The 19,749-nt window shown below is 40.0% G+C and overlaps 2 protein-coding genes across 7 annotated transcripts in view; one reads left to right on the top strand and one right to left on the bottom strand.

Annotated features, from left to right (window-relative positions):
* Positions 1-12,843, top strand: part of LOC138746412 (MAGUK p55 subfamily member 3-like) — a 63,206-nt gene extending 50,363 nt beyond the window's left edge. For both annotated transcript variants that reach the window (XM_069904572.1, XM_069904571.1), the window contains 4 exons: positions 1,748-1,841; positions 3,298-3,406; positions 8,008-8,136; positions 10,463-12,843. In XM_069904572.1, the coding sequence (XP_069760673.1) occupies positions 1,748-1,841; positions 3,298-3,406; positions 8,008-8,136; positions 10,463-10,642 (512 nt within the window). In that variant the 3' untranslated portion in view covers positions 10,643-12,843. The remainder of the gene's footprint in view (positions 1-1,747; positions 1,842-3,297; positions 3,407-8,007; positions 8,137-10,462) is intronic.
* Positions 1-19,749, bottom strand: part of LOC138746414 (sperm axonemal maintenance protein CFAP97D1-like) — a 48,019-nt gene that overhangs the window by 22,722 nt on the left and 5,548 nt on the right. For 2 of the 5 annotated variants that reach the window (XR_011346946.1, XR_011346945.1), the window contains exons 6-8: positions 18,502-18,628; positions 17,485-17,520; positions 7,108-7,221 (exon numbers count right to left, since the gene is read on the bottom strand). Coding sequence is in view for 3 of the 5 variants with exons in the window: in XM_069904575.1 (XP_069760676.1) it covers positions 17,506-17,520; positions 18,502-18,628 (142 nt within the window). In the remaining 2 variants the exon portion in view is untranslated. Of the gene's footprint in view, positions 1-7,107; positions 7,222-14,140; positions 14,266-17,196; positions 17,318-17,484; positions 17,521-18,501; positions 18,629-19,749 lie in introns of those variants that run through there. The other 3 variants (XM_069904573.1, XM_069904574.1, XM_069904575.1) reach the window with 3 other exon arrangements.

Below are 19,749 nucleotides of genomic sequence, written 5' to 3'. Positions count from 1 at the left end.
CCTTACACACTCACTTCACTCTCTCTCCAATTTGTAACCCTCGTCCAATCGCCCATGACCAATGTGTGACCCACACTTCCTGACAACTGATGTCCCAACCATTCCATTGCTAATTGAAAATCTACAGTAGAAGTCCAAATATCCGGAGTACCCAAGAATCCGACTTTATGAAAACTCTCAAACTTTTTAAAATCTAGTGGGCTTTTGTGTGTGCACGTGTGTGTGCACGCAGGAACAAGCAGCACTTTATTCTTCTTTAAAACTGCTCGCTTTGATAATTGAAGCATGCTGTATTTGCTCATGAATAGGATATCACAATTTACCTGTTCATCTCTTCTTTATTCCTCCTTAAGTTTGAATTTTAAAAGTACTGCCAGAGAATCCAGAATGACCCAATCCCTGAGCCGTCCGGATTTTGGGACTTCGACTGCACTGAGTTGCTGACCAACTAACTGCCCTTCCATTTTCAACATAGGAACTTTCTTATTGATCCCTGATCCTTCCTGTATGGTCCCCCCTCCCTCTCTTTATTCCCCCAACTTATCGCTATCTAAGCCCCTCTCCATCTGACAGTACCTCACGTTCATGATCCGCAGCCAGACTTACCTTGTAAGGCCAGAGCAGCAGCACTTCTGTCTTGTGCCTCATGCTGATTTTCCCAGTAAATCTCAGTTTCCCTGCCTCAACTATGCATTAACAAAGCCTTTCAAACTCAGGGTCAAATTCATTTGACAATAACATTGCAGCAGGTACTTTTTCATTACATCAACCAGCTAATAATCGAATCACTGCTTGGTTCTTGGTGAAGTGGCTTGCATCTCACATTTAATTAATGAAATGTGAAACCCTTCTCAAATTCTTTCTGTGGAGAACTTGGAAGAAAGATCTGAGGGGTTGGTTTTTAAAAAAAAATTAAATTTAAATCTAGACATACAGCACAATTTCAGACCTCAAGCCCATGCCACCCAATTACAACCAATTGACCTACATTCCTGGTATGTTTTGAAGGGTGGGAGGAAACTGGAGCACCTGGAGGAAACCCACACATACACCGAGAGAATGTACCAACTTCTTACAGACACTGTTGGATTGGAAACCCGGTCACTGGCGCTGTATCAAAGTTGCGCTAACCGTGTCCCCCCACCACTCACATTGACCATGCCATTTTCACACAGGCTGATGAATATTTTGGGTCAAGCTACCAGAGAAAATAGTGGATGTTGATACAATTATAATGTTTGCATAGGCAGTCAGTGGATCTTCAAGTAAGCAAGGGAGACCCAAATTGGTGTCAGTGTAAATGTGCCTAAAGTTTAGGTTACCCCATAATGGACAGATATTTGCTGGGTCCAATGATATTTCCATGAGTGTTTATTATCAGGCATGTTAACAATGTGGGCCTAAGTTCTTTTTCTACACCTATAAACCCCGGTATATGGCACCTATGCAGATTGGTAGATGCCGGATAAGTGTATTGAGATGGTGTGTTCGTGATTGGTGAACGAATGGCGAGACGCGCCAATTTTATCTATTTATTTTCCGCAATTTTTTTTGCCAGTTGCTTCAGTTCTGGACGGCGGGGATTTCACGGTATTATGCGTCATAAAAATACTCGAGGAATTCTGGTGGGATTTAAACCCAAGACTTTATAGATTGATAGGTGATGTTCAATCAACTGAACTCAAAGGCTGGGAATCTGAATGGAAAGTTTTCAATGTGTGTGACAGCATATTTTATTTCAATTCAGCAACAACAAGGCAGAAGAAACCCCACGAGAGGCAAGGAATGGAGTATCATTTTGTCAGCAAACCCTCATTTGAAGCAGATATTCAGAAGAACAGGTAGGATTGTTTGGTCAATATGAATTACCCCATGTTACATTCCAACTTCTACAATAAAGTCCTCCAATTCAATTTATTTTTGACAATAAGAATTAAAACAAATTAATTTTGCAAGTTTCAATGGCAACCAATCCACCTGGAACTTCTCTTCTTGATTAATATTTTCTAACAATAACTCCAGAACGCTGACAGTTAAGTCAAGTTTATTGTCATCAGATTATAACATGTGACAGATTATAGATATGTTTTTGGGAGATAAATTGGGGCAGGTTTTTTCAGTGTAGGTCACATACAAACACTTTAAAACTGATCTTATTTAAAAGACTGGAGCTCTGCTCATGCTCAACAGGCTGGCTCCAAGAACCTTTGCAAAGAGAGTGCCCAAGAGACTACACTAATGGATTGTTGTTTACAAAAAGGCAACCGATGGGGGAAAAAAAAACTCATCAGAGCCACAGGAGTGGAACTAAGAGAGTCATGTGGTTGCAAGCAGAGAAAGTAAAACAGGACTTTCTCTCAGAGAGAGAGAGAGAGAGAGTTCAGTTCTGCAGTTTTACAGTCAGCAGCAGCAGGAGCTGGGACTGGAATAGGACAAGCTGGAAAGCTTGTGGAAAACCCCCATTCGGAAGACAGGTTGTGGCTGCTTAGTTCAGCCTAGTCAAAGCCCTTGTGGTTCATACAAGAGGAGAGGACTGGCTGTCCAATGTTTCACTTGAAATAAGAGAAACAATAAAAGGAACTCTGGTGGCCTGAAAGAAAGAGGTTATCATCTGGAGAACCCTGATGGGGCAAGTTGCTTCGGCAAGACACTGAAGTGGCCGGTTACAAGTTGTGAGTATCCAGCGAACAACAAATAGCTCTCTGAAAACCGACAAGAACCTTCATGTGTGGTAACCGTTTACCTTTCAAGCACCAAAGTCTGGTGAACTTCATAAATGTTAAATTCTGTGCATAGCATAAGAATTGCCTGCAACCAGTGAACTTGGAGGAATAAAAAGTGAGACTGTGAATCAAAGAACTTTTCTGAACTTGCATACACATTATATACATGTGCGCTTAGAATTAAAAGGGGGTTATGTTAGGTTAGTTAAATTAATCGTGATGTGATCCTCTTTATCATGTTCAAAGATAATTAAAAGCAACTTTTGTTGAAGTAACCATTTGTCTTGGTGAGTATCTATTGCTGCTGGGTTTTGGGGTCCTCTGGGCTTGTAACAGCACATCCAAACATGTATATGGTGGTTTACCACATTATGAGGGAAAAGAATAATTTAAAGTGTGCTTGCTAAGTTCCAAAGACACTGAATGTATGGTAATTCTGCCTCAGTGTTGATTAAAGTCTATTCTTCTTCAAATATGATGAAAATTGTTCTTTGTTTCAAAAATATTTCAGTCTGAGAAAGCAAAATATTGACTTCAGAAGGCTGATTTGATGTTTGATATTCATTTGTTGTAGATTTGTTGAACATGGGGCGTACAAAGACAATCTGTATGGAATAAATGTAGATTCCATCCGCACAATGATGTTAAAAAAGAAGATGTGCTTAGTGGAAGCAAATCCTCAAGTAAGTGGCTTGATAATATTTGCTGTCGGTTCCAGTCACAGTAATTATGGTGAGACAAATGATTTGGAGTGTTAGCAATGGCAAATGTGTCAAGGCATTAATCAAATAAAGCTTTGGGACAAGGTTATTATAAACCAGAGATTATTTGTAATTACATTTGTGATATTCCAGATTCACTGCATTAACATAGCAGAACAATTAAAGGCCCTGAAAGCAGTAGTGATATCATAAGTCCAGTTCACGTTATAGCACTAGCATTCCCATTTTCTATATTAGAAGGTCAAGTTTATTGTCATCTGATTGCACAAGTATAACCTGGCAAACCAGCGTTCTCAGGGCAAACACGCAGACACACAACTAGACATAACACACATAAAGACAAACAATACATATGCAGGACATGTGATTCAACATCCTCACTGCCAATGGGAAGAAGGTGTTCCTCAGCCAGATGGTGCTGGATCTGATCCTCTGTCTTTCCCGATCGAGCAGCTGAAAGATGCTGTGTGCTAGGTTATAGGGATCCTCAACGATTTGGTGCACTTTCTTCAGAAAATTATCCCGGTAGATCATGTGTCCTGGTAGATTATAGGGACTCCAGTGATCCTCTTTGCCACTCTTAAGATCCTGTGGATTTACTTCCGATCCATTTTTCTGTAGCAACTGTACCGCATTGTGATGCAATTGGCCAGGACACTCTTGACAGAGCTCCTGTAGAAGGTTGACATGATGGTGGCCGGTAGCCTTGCTCGCTTCAGTCTCCTCAGGAAGTGCAGTTGTTGTTGCGCCTTCCTGACAAGTGAGGAGATGTTTCTGTCCACAATAGGTCACTAATTAAGTGGATTGCAAAGAACCAGATGGTCTCTACTCTCTCCACACAGATTTATTGATGTGTAATGGAGGGTGGTGGTTCCTGGTCCTCCTGAAGTCCACGATCATCTCCGTCTTCTTGTCCACGTTGAGAATCTGGTTGTTACTCTCACCCCATTTCACGGGATTTGCTCTGTATTTCGACTCATTGTTGTGGCTGACGAGGACAACTACTTTTGGTTCATCACCGTGAACAGGAGTGGGTGGAGCATATAACCCTGATGTCTGCCAGTGCTCAGTGGGGTGGTGCTCAACGTTCTTCTACCCACTCAGACAGGCTGTGGTCTTTCAGTTAAGAAGTCTAGGATCCAGTTTCAGAGAGGGGTGTTGAGTCCCAACGAGGACAGCTTTACCACCAGCCTCAACATATTAAACACCAAGCTGAAGTCGATGAACAGCAGCCAGGCATATGAGGTGTCATTCTCCAGGTGGGCAGGATGGAGTGAAGGGCCAAGTCTATGGAACGGCTTCTTCTATAGGCAAATTGAAAGATGAAGGCACTGTGATCTCCTTGATCCTGTACTGCTGTTGCATTGATTGGAAATGAGAATGTGGTGTTTAAATATTAGATTACTTCCAGCTGTACATCCTTTCCATCTTCACATATTGCAATCATCGTTAGAAAAGAGAGTCTGCAGATAAAATCAACGAGGAAGGCAAATGGAAATTACTATTTATCCTTGGTATATAAATCAAGCATCTCAGGCCAGAAAAAAAAGTTTTAAAAACTGCAGATGCTGGAAATCTAAAGCAGAAATAGAAAATGTTGGAAATACTCAGTGGATCAGGCCACATCTGTGGGTAATAAAACTGAATCAGTATTTCCAGTGCAAGTTCAGAACTGAAATAGAGATACGAGAAGTGTTTAAAGGTGCAGGGTGTGTGGGAGAGGGGACGCCTATGATGGAGTAAAACTGGGGAGCCAGTGGAGATGAACTGTAAACCAGGTTATCTGGTCAATGAGTGAACGGGAGCTGTTTGAGAGGGAGAACATGGACAAAGGAATATGGGAATTGTGAATGGAGAGAAGGAAAGCCCAGCAGGGCATTCCCAGACAGAAAAGAATTGAAGAAAAAAATAAATGTTGAGCTAATATCATGGATGGATGTCTGATGCAGATCAAGAAATCAAGTTACCTGAAGCTGTAGAATTCAGTACTGAGTCCAGAAGGCTGCACCTTCTGGACTAGATAGAAATTGAGCTGCTGTTCCTCAAGCTTGCCTTGAGACTCACTGAGACTGGAGGCCTCAGATTGATAGATCAGACTCCAAGTGGGAGTGAGATGGAGAGTTAAAGTGGCAGGCAACAGGAAGCTTGGACTCATCCCTGCAGACTGAATGAGTATTTGGCAATGCGATCACTCAATCCCCTTCCCCATCAATGTCCTGCAGCTCAAATGGGCAAGCAGGTAGTCTGAGTGTAAGTTTTCTAGGCGTGCCCAGTGCACTGACTCAATTCCATTCCAAATCTCCTCTGGATGGAGCAGCCATACCTTAGAGACTCTCAGAAGTAGGTGAGGATATTGTTTTTTCCCCTCCCCACAGAGGCTTTGACTACACTTTTAAATCTTCTGTCAGACAATCACTTTCCCTGAGGGTTCAAAACAAAGCACTGATATATCTGGGAGAATTTTATGGAGACAAGTTGGTGGTATATCTCCACTGCCATGAGGTGTCTCCCAATCAGTAGTCCTGGTCTCAAAGCATTTACAAAGGCAGGGAGCTCTCCTGTCCGGTTAACCATGAGTTTTATGCCAAGTCTGAGATCCTGATCTTCAAACGTCTTTTTCCTCAATTGATTAAAGGCTATGTTGGTATATTGACAGTGATGGAATATTTCATCACCAATTTCTGCCTTCACTAAAGGGTGGCTTCCAATCTATAAGGAAGAGGCAATGTTACCTAGAAATGGATAATTATCAAATTGAACCTGTTGAGTGTTCGTGCATTTTTGTTTTTTGATTGGCAGCCCCTGCAGTTCTTTGCTTGGTTTCATTAAAGAAAGTAATTTGATTTTGGAATTATTAACTTGCACATTATAAGCTACAGTAACATAGCACGGAGTGTTTGAAAACTTTGAATGCAATAGTGTATTAGTTAATTCACACTGCATAAGTGGTCACAGTGATACCCATGTAATCAAATAACCATTTACGGAGCGGAAACAGGCCATGTCGGCCTTTCGAGTCTGCACCGGTTCACTTGAACAACTCCACGAGCTCAAACCTCCTGCTCTCCGCCAATAACCCTCCCACCCCCTTACCTCCACGTACACATCCAAACTTTTCTTAACTGACAGAAGGGACCCTGATGCAACTATCTCATTCGGAAGTTCATTCCATTCTCCCACCACTCGCTGAGTGAAAAAGCCACCTCTAATATTTCTCCTAATGTGTTTCCCCCTTACCCTAAACTCATGGCCTCTTGTTCCAACCTCCCCTGCCCTTAGGGGAAAGAATCTGTTTATGTCTAGTCCTTTCATAATTTTAAATATCTCCATCAAGTCCCCTCTCAGTCAGATAATGATGCCACTCTTAATTTTAATATAGATAAAATCATAACAATTGTAAGTGTTAGAAATTTAGGATAAAAAAAAGAAATTTCTGGAGACATTGACCCAATCAGGCAACACCTATGGAAATAAAAAGAGAGTTGACATTTCAGGTCCAATCCTTTATCCACCATTTTGGATCTTGGACCTGAAACATTAACACGGACTTTGTCTATCCACAGATCTGCCTGACTTGATAAGTGTTTCCATCAATTTGTTTTTATTACTTATATTTCCTTGAGATTTGAACAACAATAATGAAAGGCATAGATGTGACTCACCAGTGCTGATACAGTTGTATGCAGAACAACTGAAAATGTCCAGTGTTCTTCTCGGTAGACTCAGGGGAATTTGCCTACTGAATATAGTTCCAGCCAACAAACTCACTGAACCTACTTAATGGAACAGAGAGAAAATAAATATGGCGATTGCCTTAATAGAAGCTGCAGTGTCAAAACTGATGCATTCATTTCCCGAACTCCTCCCAGATGTGTGATTCCAGGCTAACTTATAGACTAACTTTACTGACTTTAGAACTGATCGTTTTTGTACATCTTACTTTGTGATCAAATATAAATCGACTTTGAAGCAGCATTTAACCTCTTCTACCTAATGTAATTTAGAGTGATTTCTTTCTCAACTGACAACTATTAAATATAATAGAACTGCAACAAGACTGTCAATCTGATTGAAATTGTATGAGTGAATGGTTAATATTTTAAATCAAAGTAGAATATGCTGGAAGAATACGTGCAGCAACTCAGACAGAAAGTTTGGAAAGAAAAGGGAAGTGTGTAAAACAATATTATCTCAAATCAATGCCATTAGAAAGAAATTGGTTAATGATTTATCTCATTGGTTATTTGCGAGATCTAATTGTGCATAAAATGGCTACAATTTGCACTTTTGAGATTTTTTTTCTGAGAAATTATGAGCTGTTTTCATTTCTTTACTATTAAAACTTGGCGTTGTCCGTACGTTTTCCCTGTGTCTGCTCTGGTTTCCTCTCACCCTTCAAAATGTACTGCAGGGGGTGGGTGGGTGTGGGGGGAGGAGGGTGGAGGACCGTGCTGCAGGGCTATATTTAAAATTCTGGTGTAAAATCAACTCTTGTATGATATTCATGTTATAGTTCTATCTATTCAGCAGTTCCTTCAGTTTCTCTTTTGCCTGAATTACAGACAATCAAACACTTGAGGAGATCAGAATTTAAACCGTATGTGATATTTGTCAAGCCTTTTATTCAGGAACCAAGGGCAAACTCAACACCAGCCAAAACATTGGAGAATGATGTCATTAAGGAATTAGGAGTAAGTCTAATCAGTTCAAATTAAATTTTATTGCAAGGTTTTGTTATGAATATCACTTGCTCTTTTTCAAAGAATGTAAGAGCAGAGAAACACAGAAATGCCTCTGTTAAGCATTTTTCAATGGCAGAGTGCAGGGCAGGTGTTTCCAAACTGTACACCTGTAATTTTGTCATTTGTTTTTGAAAACAATTTATATAGAAGTAATATTTTGCTGGTTTCATGGCAGTGGACCAGCGAGAGGGTCATCAGCCCACACAGGCTGTGGGCTGATGGCAACTTCAGGAAAGGAAAAGCAGAGGTGTGCGATCCAGTGGTCACTGGGGGAATCAGAGGTGGAGAGGGTGAGCAAGTTTAAGCTCTTGGGAGTTACTAACTTGGAGGATCCTTCCTGGATCCAACACACCAATGGCACCGTAAAGAAAACACATCTTTGTCCCTACTTCTTCAGGAGTTTGTGGAGGTTTGATATAACATCGGAAACCCTGGCAAACTGTGTGGTAGAAAGTGTGCTGACTGGCTGCATCACAAGGCTGTACAGTTGGTGTCATTAGGGCAACGATTTTTACAGGACCAGTGATTGTGATTTGAATCCCACACTGTCTGTAAGGAGTTTGTACGTTCTCACCGTGTCTGCGTGGGTTTTCCCTGAGAGCTCCAGTTTCCTCCCACCGCTCAAAATGTGCCAGAGGTGTATGCTAATTGGGTGTAAATTGGGAAGCATGAACTCGTGGGCAAAAATGACCTGTTACCGTGCTGTAGGTCTTTTATTTTAATCAGTCTGCTAAGGAGACACCCATTCGCTTGAGTGGAAAGTCCTGCAGAAGGCAGTGGACACAGCCCAGGACATCATAGGCAAAGCCTTTCTCATCATCGAGAACATAAAGGGAACGCAGCAATTATCAAGGATCCACACCACTCAGTACATGCTCTGTTCTCGCTGCTACCACCAGGAAAGAGGTAGAGGTGCCACAACTCATACCACCAGGTTCAGGAACAGCTGCTCCCCCTCCACCATCAGACTCCTCAACAATAAACTCAATCAGGGATTCAATTAAGGACTCTTACTTTTGGACTTTGGTTTTTTTCCTCTCTCTCTGTATAGCACAGTCAGTTTGTTTACATTTCTTTATTTATTTACATGTGTACGTTGAGTAAAGTTTTTTTTGCACTACCAATAAGTGGTAATTCTGCTGTGCCTGCAGGAAGAATATCTCAGGGTTGTATGTGGTGTCATGTCACTCTGACAATAAATTTGAACATGTGCTCAAAGGACCCAGACAGGTTGTGGGCTGGAGATGGGCTTATGGGGACCAGGTATCAGAACTGGGTTTTGAGAGGGTGCTGAGGGCAAGAAGGGGCCTTGAGCACTGAAGGCTTTCTGATCTGGTTCGGATCTGGAGTTCGGGTTGTCGATGGATCGAACAGGGGTCTGTGCGGCTGCAGAGGCTGTGGGAGCACTGGATGAGAATCCATAAAAACTCAGTATCTCTGAAGGGTCTCCATTTTGTTTCTTTCTCTGACTGTAAGGGGCGCTGGGTAATACTGATGGAGATTTTTTTTGGTCTGTCTTATTCCAGGCTAAAAAAAATTTTGTGCAATATTAAATGTTATGTTTTATTACACGACAATAAAAGAACCTTAAGTAAATCTTCAACAGTACTCATTCAGCTGAGAAAGGCATGTTTTGGCAATGAATTGCAAAGCATCGAGTCCTGTGTTTGAATCTTGCTGTGCCAGCTGAGAAATTTAAGAAATAAAATTCTTCTATCCCCAATTGTGATCATGAAATGCTTGGTACATGTACCAATATTCCTCAGACCCTACAAGACCAGCCAAGTTCCTCCAGCATTTGTGTGTTTCACGATGTTCTTCAGGGACAAGTAGAAAAAGGAAAAGTTTAAAAAAAAACAAACAACTTTTATTGAAGTGTTACTAAGTTTCTGGCAAGTTCAATGTGGAGAAATGAGCAATAGATTGTTTGGCTTAGGATGAAGCCAAAAAGGTACACACTAGAGAGAGGGCAACTTTCCCCCAATGAGCTTAGTCGATTATGAGCTTGACAATTTATTAGAGTGGAGATTGAGACAATTAGATGCCATTTCAGAAAACTGAATGAACATCTCATGTCAGACAGTGATTTCGTGATTTGATTATTAAATAGGTCATTTTCTGATGTTGTTAATTCCCAGGTGAAATAAGAGTAATTGTTATTCCCCCTCATTATTAGTTCTGGTGAAACTCAGCATGTTAATTGTCTGTTACACATTTGTGGTAAAGGTATTTCACTCTCCTACCTTGTACATTTATTTTTACCCTTTAATTGTAGGAGGATGAGTACCGGGAAATGTTTCAGTCAGCAGTCTACATTGAAGAGAAGTACGGTCATCTCATCGATAAAGTCTTGGTGAAAGGCGACCTTCAAACTGCGTGCAATGAATTAAAAGCAATTCTGGATAATCTAGAGAGGGAACCAATGTGGGTGCCATCTAGATGGGTTCGTTCGTAGCTGTATGATTCGGATCTTTGTGCAACTCCAAAAAAAAATTATCTGAAATAATTTTTTTTTTTGTTAATGTGTTAATTGTTTACACACTAGCAATTATCTTACTAGCCAGCACAGCAAATGTGTATAATTGAATTTTTCAATTCTTAGAACACTACACTATAGAAACAGGCCCTTCGGCTCATCTAGTCTGTGCCAAATTATTATTCGGCCTAGTCCCATCGACCAGCACCCAGAACGTAGGCCTTCAATGCTTGTACCTATCTAATCTGCTCTTAAATGTCAGAATTGAATCTGAGTTAGTTTTATCTGCTGACAAGAAATTTATATAAACCCCTATTATTACAAATACATCAGCACCTCATTGGTTAAAATAAATATTTTTATTAGCGGTATTTAACCAGTAAAGAATTTCAAGTTTAATGTTTTAACTTTGGGGATTGTATGGTTGAGGAGGAGTGGGGATGATGAGAAATATTCCCTCATTTACTTGGAGTGCAAAATGGGTATGTAAATTTTACATATCCTCAACATGCTGAAGAGTTCTATTTCAGAAAATTCAAAGGTGTCAAAGTAAAATAATCCTGAGGTTTGTAATAGACTACTGTAAAAATAAATGGAAAAAAACTGCAGCTGGTCACATGGATTTGCTCTCCCAGCAGGGAAGGCCATTGAGCACAAATTTTCATGCCAGCTTGTAAACTGTGCATTGAAGGGCAGGAACTTGCACTTGGTCATTGCTCCCAACTGTGGCAACACATTGTATTTTACATCCAAAATTTGATGACATTGGCATCAGTAGATTGTAATGAAAGCAAATTATGAAGGTAGAAATGGAATTTAGACAATTTTCATGTCTCACAATCAGAGTTTTAGACCACTCCTCCTACAACCCCCTCCCCCCTACTGGGATTGTTGTCTGAAGACTGCACAAAATCATTGAGGACCCCTTGCACCCCACACACAGGATGTTTCAGTTGCTACTGTCAAGAAAAAGATAACAGGAGTATCAGAGCCAATCTGAGGAACTGCTCACACTAACCATCTGAGACTCTCATATTCGTGAAACAATATTTATTTAGTATATATGAATACTTGTCCCGCATGTGTATTCTTTGACTCTATGTGTGTTATGTCTGGTTGTGTGTCTGCGTGTTTTGCACTGAGGACCAGAGGACATTGGTTCATCGGGTTGTACTCGTGAAATTAGATGACAATACACTTGACTTGATGAGGGGATCATATCTCAAGGGCAGATGGAGGATTTAAATTGAAATAATTAAGTAGCTAGCAAGTGAGTAAATATCAGTAAAGGTGACCTTGATGCCTGCTAGTTTATTATGACAATCTGTTTTCCTTCAGGGAAAAAAAATATGCAATCCTTACGCAGTCTGGCCTTTGTTGGGCTCCACACCCACCAGTCCTATTCACTCAAATCGCCTCCTCAGTTCAGGATGGACAATACATGCTGGTACTATCTATGTCTTGTGAATGAATAATTTTTAAAATAACAGTCACTTTGCATGTTGACAATAAACATTTTATACAGAAGAATGATTGTGACAACTGATTAGTTTTTAGAAACGAAGTATTTTTTTAAACTACGATGGACTTCTTTTTGCAACCAAAAAATACAACCGAGCACTTCATAATACAATGGAAATTCTTTTTTGTAAACCACTGTATCATCTGATGTCTCTGATACAAACTAGAAATGTTTTCGTTTGGACCAAGGCCACAATTCTCACTTTTCCTATAGTCATTAATCAAATAGTTTTTACAAAAGCACCTTGGGTTGTGTGGCAAAATATGCACTAAGGATATATGTTGTGGCATGTGTAATATCATTTACTTACACCATCCTTAAAGTCAGAATTATCCCTAATTAATAAATAATTCTAATTAATATGTAATATTAGTTCATTTAAATAAGCATGGAGTAACCCACAGCTCACAACAGAAACCAATCTTTATTTTCTTATATATTGAACACTAAAAGGTGGCATATTTTAAAAAGCAAGTATACAATTTTTGCACCTGTGTTGCTTTAATTTTTGTTATGAGAAGCGTGGATATGTAGCATTAGGGCAAAAAAAATGTATCTGAAGCACTTTTGAATGAGGTTTACAGTAATAAACTCTCGGTTATCAAATTGTTTGGTGTATTCATTAATTTAGCATCAATAAAGACTTATGATTAGCAAACATTTAAGATTGAATTTTTATCTCAAAAAATTAATATATTTTTTGCTAAATTACTTGTATAATAATTTTCTGGTTTTTACATTTAAACACTTAGGATACAGATTTCAGATTTATTAGGCTGTACTATTGACCAAACAACACGAGCCAATAGCTTTCTCACTTATCACATGCACGAAACAACCAAGCTACCACAATGAAAACCCCACCCAATAATTTTTTTTGATCATTTCCAGTGCTAATCTAATTGGTTCTTGATCTTCCAAAATATTCCATATGGAATTTCAACTGTAGGTGGGAGGGGGAGGGAGTGCTTAAGGAGAAGAGTAAGTTTTTTCTGTTGTCTGTTCTAGGAATTTTTTTTTCTGCTTTTGTTCTACCATTGAATTTTCTCTAATGGTTTAACCTTCCATTCCAGTGCAATCATCTGCAATGATTCTGAGCTTCAAATTTGGCCACCTTCTATTTATTATCTATTTAGGGGTGGCATGGTTGGTGTAGCGGTTAGCGGAACACCTTTACAGCGCCAGCAATCGGGACTGGACCTGGGTTTGAATCCCGCGGTGTCTGTGTGGGTTTTCTCCGGGGACTCTGGTTTCCTCTCACCATTCAAAAAACACACCGGGAATGTAGGATAATGGGGTGTAAATTGGGCAGCAGGGACTCTTGGGCCAAAAAAGCCTGTTACCATGCTGTTATGTCTAAATTTAAAAATATGTGCTTACCTTGATGACAGAGGAGAAAGGGTTAACCTTCCGTTTCTCATACAAACCCAGAATATTTTTTTTAAATTTAGCCCTTCTGACCCACGAGCCCTGTGCTTCCCGATTAATTTACAACCCCCGAATGTTTTGAAGAGTTGGGAGGAAACTGGAGCACCCGGAGGAAACCCACATAGGCTCGGGGAGAATGTACAAACTCCTTACAGACAGCACAGGATTCAAATGGGGTCACTGGCACTTTAACAGTGTTGCACTAACTGTGTCGCCCTAATATTGAGGCCTGAGTCCTGATTTAAATCATTTGTTGATTTCATATCTCTGCATGATCTTGCCCTTCAGTTTGATCCTCTTTTCCACGTTCTCTTAACATGTAGGATGCTGCCAACATCCTGCTGTCTCAGCAGGGACATTTTAGTGGTAATGGAAATATTCAAGCTGAATTTCCTCTTAGCTACTGTCTATCATTTCTGGGATTTCTTGTCAGCTACTACAACAGGCTTCCTTTGGGAGTGGTATCTGTGAAGCAGGCAGCCTTTTCTATTTCTGAGCAGCAACAAGACTCAAAGCCAGCACCACAGTTATGAACAAAGAGAATTTATAACACAGCAAATAGTAAATAGCATCAGTGAGGGAGAAAGACAGGGAGAGAAAAACAAAGCTGATGTCAAGAAGTCAATTGTAAACTGTTGTGTGTCTTCTGTACCTGAAGGGATTGAAATTAAAATAAATCAGGGCACAAATTAAAATCTCAAAAAGATGGCACAAGGACATTGATCTTTACATCTAGAAGGAGCCAAAAAACAGTTGAAAAATGAGGAATCCAGAGGTCTGGCTGTTGAAAGAAAAGTTCATCTTTCCTCAACAGCCCATTAATCCATTGACAAATGGCCTCATGAGTTCAGATATACCCTCCAGATCCTTTCCATTCCTCCCCACTTTCTCTGCAACTTAAAACTTGTTTTCTTTCTTTCCCATTCTTGAAAAAAGGGATTTAGACCTGAAAAGTTATATCTGCTTCTCTTTCACAGCTGCTGCCTGACCTGTTGAGTATTTCAAGTTCTCCATTTATATTGTGTCCAACACAATTGGGAAATATAAAATCCTGTTAATAAATTCTCAGATTAAAAAGCGAGTATATCCAATGGTGATAACCTGACTAGTGACTTACCGTATATATTCGTGTAATAGTTGATACCATGTAAAAGTCGACTCCACCCCTTTTTTGGTCCCAAAAATGCGTATTTTCCGTATATCCCATGTAAAAGTCGACCCCATCCCAACTCCTGAGCCCTGAGCGTGAACCCTCACCTCAGCTGCTCGCCCATCCGAGCTCCCGATCCCCTGACAGTGGATCTTCGCCTCGGCTGCAATGCCCATCTGATCTCCTGATGCCCCAATCGTGAACTGATCACTTGGTCCCAGCCATCTGAGCTCCTGACGCCTTGAAATACATGGGTACTTACTGCAGTCAAAAATAGTATCTGTGTAATAATTGAACCCCCAAATTTGACACGAAAAATTGACTCCCCCCCCAAAAAAATCAGCTATTATATGAGTATATACAGTATTTAAATTCACATCTGGCTCAGTAATGTCCGAATCTGCTGATTTGCTCTCACTTATATTTGATTCCAGACCCACCTCAATGTAGTTAACTCTCAACTTTCCTTTGAGATAAAGTGGTATGATAATCAATTCAGTGGCAGTTGAGTCATGGGCAATTATACTAACCTTGTTAACGATACCAATATCTTATGAGCACTGTTTATTCTGGTTCCAATTATACCCTATTATAACAAATATCTAGAGCTTTGGTCCTCCATAACACAATCGTCCAACACGGTGACAGGAGTCATTTGCATCAGTGAACATATGTTAATAATATACATGCTCGGCTTGTTTGAAATAAAATTTCTCACATCAGACTCTATTTTTCTCCCATGCCTTATCTGGAAGTCAATAATTCTTGAACCCTGTAATGCCCACCAACAGGCATAAAATAGATTTCAGTCTGACATGCCCATGGTCAGAAGAGATTTATTAGTATCTATAAGGAGAACAAAGATGAATGTTCATCAACTAAGTAACTTTCACTTTTCACGACGATTGTCAATCTAGTGGAGTCTCCCTCTTCTCCCCAACCCCCCCCACCTCACCCCAGTCAACGTGATCTACCAGGATTGTCATCTTAAGAGGGTGCTCAAAATCATGAAGAAACCCCATTCCACGCTGTACATGGCATCCTTCAGCTGCTCCCTTCGGGAAAGAGATACAGGAGGATCAGAACCAGCGCCGCCAGGCTGAGGAACAGCTTCTCCCCACAGGCAGTGAGAAAGCTGAACAACCAAAGGAGCTGCTCACACCAACCATCCGAGAATCTATTTCTATATATTTATTTATATTAATGAATACTTGTCCTGCTTATGTATTATTTGCCTGTAAGTGTGCTATGTTTGGTTGTGTGTCTGCATGTTTTGCACTGAGGACCGGAGAACACTTATGTCGGGTTGAACTTGGACATCGGATGATAATAAACTTGACTTAAGACATCTAACAGCAGTGTATCTAATATTAAATAATATGTACCAAAAAGTGAGTTGAGAGTGACTGCCCTTCACATCAAGTAAATAACTGATCAAGTGTGATATTGTCCATATAAGACTAAGTTCAGTGGACTTTACATTAAAAATATACCTAACAATGGTTGGATTCACACCTTACGCAGAGAGAGGTTGAAGAAGGCAATTATCACAGTCCTAGAATCTCACAGCAGGTATTTCTCAGGCCAATGAACTAGGCCCAACCATCTCAGCTACTATACCAAAGATCTTCCTTCCATCTTAACCTCACAACTGCAACACCTCAGCAAATGACCTGGACAAGCAGAAAGACCTTGACAACATGGACTAATAAGAGGCAAGTCACGTTCGCAGCACAATAACCATCTCCAAGATTGTAACCATCTACCTTTGACTGTCAGTGACGTTACCAATGTCGGTCCAATCACTGACCAGAAACTCAGCTGGAACAGCCACATAAATAAAACAACATGAAGTTCAACACCATCCAGCCTCTTTGATTGGCACTCCATCTACCACTGTGAACCACCATCTCTCTGCCTCTGGTGCAGTACACAGCTACAAAATGCTACTCCAATAGCACCTCCGACACCCAAAACCTTAACCAGCAAGATGGCCAAGAACTGCAAAGCCACTTTTTCATGCAGGGTTAGGGCAGATAATAAATGCTTACCACTGACTACAATGGACAATGAAGATTTTTCTTTCTGAACACTTTTGGGTATAGTTTATGGATTTTGAGCTGCTGATCAATAAAAATTTCCTATCATGTACCATCTTTTAGATATAACCTGTTTTTATGATTTCCTGTCATATTTTGTCTACTTCAGGCATACAAAATCAACTTCATTAAAATTCATTTTCCGATTAGCACTTGGACTTTTTCCCTGTGGTATCAGGGCAAATGGAATCCATCTATGCTGGCCAACTATTGATGGACACTGACATGGGAGGCATCAAATGCTGAGTACAAACAAAAATTAGCGGAAAAACATCTTTAGGTCAAATGAACTGACACGATGTGTCAGAATCATTATGCGATTAAACACACTACATTCAATAAAATTTAATTTAATGTTTCTCCAATTTCCAACAAGATACAGCAAATCTGAAATTATCTTTGAGTTCAGCTTGAAGTTGTCTATCATAAGCTTCAGGATTTTTCAGGAAACAAACCTTTTGAAAAAAAAATTGTTGTCCTATCAGTGCCCACACGTAAATTAAAAAATTGTAATAGTTACTTTCATTTTGGCCTATTTTGCACATTAATACAATTTGTAGCATTAGAGGTGACAATTTTGCTTTAAATTGACCCAAAATGTCAATAGACAACATGAACTTACCAATTATTCCCAGCACAACTTTCACCATGATACCATCTGTAAAGACACAATTATTTTTTCCCAAAATAAGTTCTTAGAATATATTTTGATGTCATGCAAGTTAATAGGAAAATAACAGTCAAGGCTTTTTTTTTTAATGGGGTTGGTGGGGGTGTGACTTGTTATGGAGCAAGGGGGTAATGGTTTCAAGCTGAAGGTTGTCCATGAAGAAACTGAATGGTACAACGAGCAGGTGGAGCTGACTGTCCTTGTCCTGTCCCAATGAGTTATATCCAAGAGCTGGCATTTAGCCACAAAACTGCCATTGCCACTCTCTTCAATGCCACCCTCTGGGCACAATGGAGATTTCCACCAACTCTGGTCTTTTGTTTAAAAAGCTTTGCCCAAAACCGGTTGGACAAACAACAGTAATGTTCTTTGACCAATCTGCATTTCCCCAATGTCAAAAATCCAAACCAGTCAGTCTGAAACAGAAATTACACCTACAGTTTAAGTGGAACAATGTAAGAAAAATGAAAATGGAAGGAGTTAATTTTGTCTGCAGCAAATTCAGATTTCAGATTCATTGTCAAAGTACACAAATGACATTACATACGACCCTGAGATTCTTTTTGTTGCTGGCGAGCCAGAATTATCACGTAGTATTAAAAAAACTGTGTACAAAGTACACACGTGAACAAATAAAGAAATGCAAAGATAAAGAAATGTAAGCAAACTGACTATGCAAAAGATAAAGAAGTTTTAAAAAATTAATAAAGTGCAAAATGAGTCCCTCACTGAGTTGGTTGTTGAGGAGTTGGATGGTGGAGGGGTGGCAACCATTCTTGAAAAGATTGATTGATCAACTTATCTTGATATTGCACATTAATTAGGGCTTGCATTCAATTTACTACCATTATGGATTTTTTTTATTTATTAAAACGTATGGATGAATTTTAAAAATGGGTGTATAAAACAGAGAACAAGTTTCTACTCCACGGATTTGGAGAAGAATGAATTTATGCTGATAAAAGTTACCTTTTGTCTTATGTGATCAAAGTAGTATTTTCCAGGATGATTTGCAATCATTAGTAGACGTTCTGCAAAGGTTTTGTTTTCTTCTGCAATTTTTCTCAGTTCATTTTTTCTTCCAACTCTGTTTAAGCTATGGGAAATTATCTCATCAAACAATGAAGAACCAGTGTACATAGCACATTAATGATAATCATTTAACATTAATTATAGATAAATTATTTTAAAAATAAATTTCTAATTGTTCAATTCTATTGAAAAGCCCAATTACTCACAAAGAGGGTATCTACAAACTCGTGGCAGTAATGTGTATATTTAAAAAAATTTAGACATACAGACCCTTTCAGCCAAAGAGCCCATGCCTTCCAATTACACCCAATTGAGCTACAACTCCAGTATGCTTTGAAGGGTGGGAGGAAACCGGAGCACCCAGAGGAAACTCAGACAGACATGGGGAGAATGTACAAACACCCTACAGAAATCGCCAGATATGAACCCTAGTCACTGGCACTGTAACAGAGCTGTGCTAACCACTTTGATAACTGAGTCGCCCTATTGATTCTTGAACACCTTTGAAATGACCTAGCAAGACACTCAGTAAGGCCCCCCGCATCTTCCACAGTGGGCATAGGAGGTGTAAATACCTGCACCCACACCTCTTCCCTCACCACGGTCTAAGGTGCCAAACACACTACCCCATCCTGACCACAGATTGGAGGAACAACACCTCATTTTTCAAACCATAGGATATGAGCATCGAATTCACTGCGTTCCACTATAGCTTGTCTTCCCTTCCCCCCCCCCCTTTAACTAGTTATTCCAGTCATACTTCCTTTCTCTCTCCACCTAGCCTAGACTGCTCGCACCCCCCCCCTTCCTGCAGCTCTCCCCACCCTCACCATCTTCCTTCCCACTTCTGTTCGGACATCTCTCATGTTCCCCCACACCATGAAGAAGGGCTCAAGCCTGAAATGCTGGTGATGTATCTTTACCTTTGCTACATAAAGGCACTGCTTGACCTGTTGAGTTTCTCCAGCATTTGTGTGGTTTTTTTTCCTCTGGATGCTAATTTCCTCTCAAATTTCAAAGTTGTGGGCAGGTAGATGATTGGCCACTGCTATCGTGTGTAAGTGAGTTGTAAGAATCTGGGGGGAAATGACAGAAATGTGGGAAAATAAAAGGGAAAAGCACAGATTTGTAAAACTTGATGGGCCAAAGGGGCATTTTCAAACTGCATCATTCTAGTGGGAAAAA

Source organism: Narcine bancroftii, chromosome 12 (assembly GCF_036971445.1).
Source record: "Narcine bancroftii isolate sNarBan1 chromosome 12, sNarBan1.hap1, whole genome shotgun sequence".
Classification (NCBI taxonomy): Eukaryota; Metazoa; Chordata; class Chondrichthyes; order Torpediniformes; family Narcinidae; genus Narcine; species Narcine bancroftii.
Note: the sequence above shows the minus strand (reverse complement) of the source record. Positions and strands in the feature narration are given on the sequence as shown.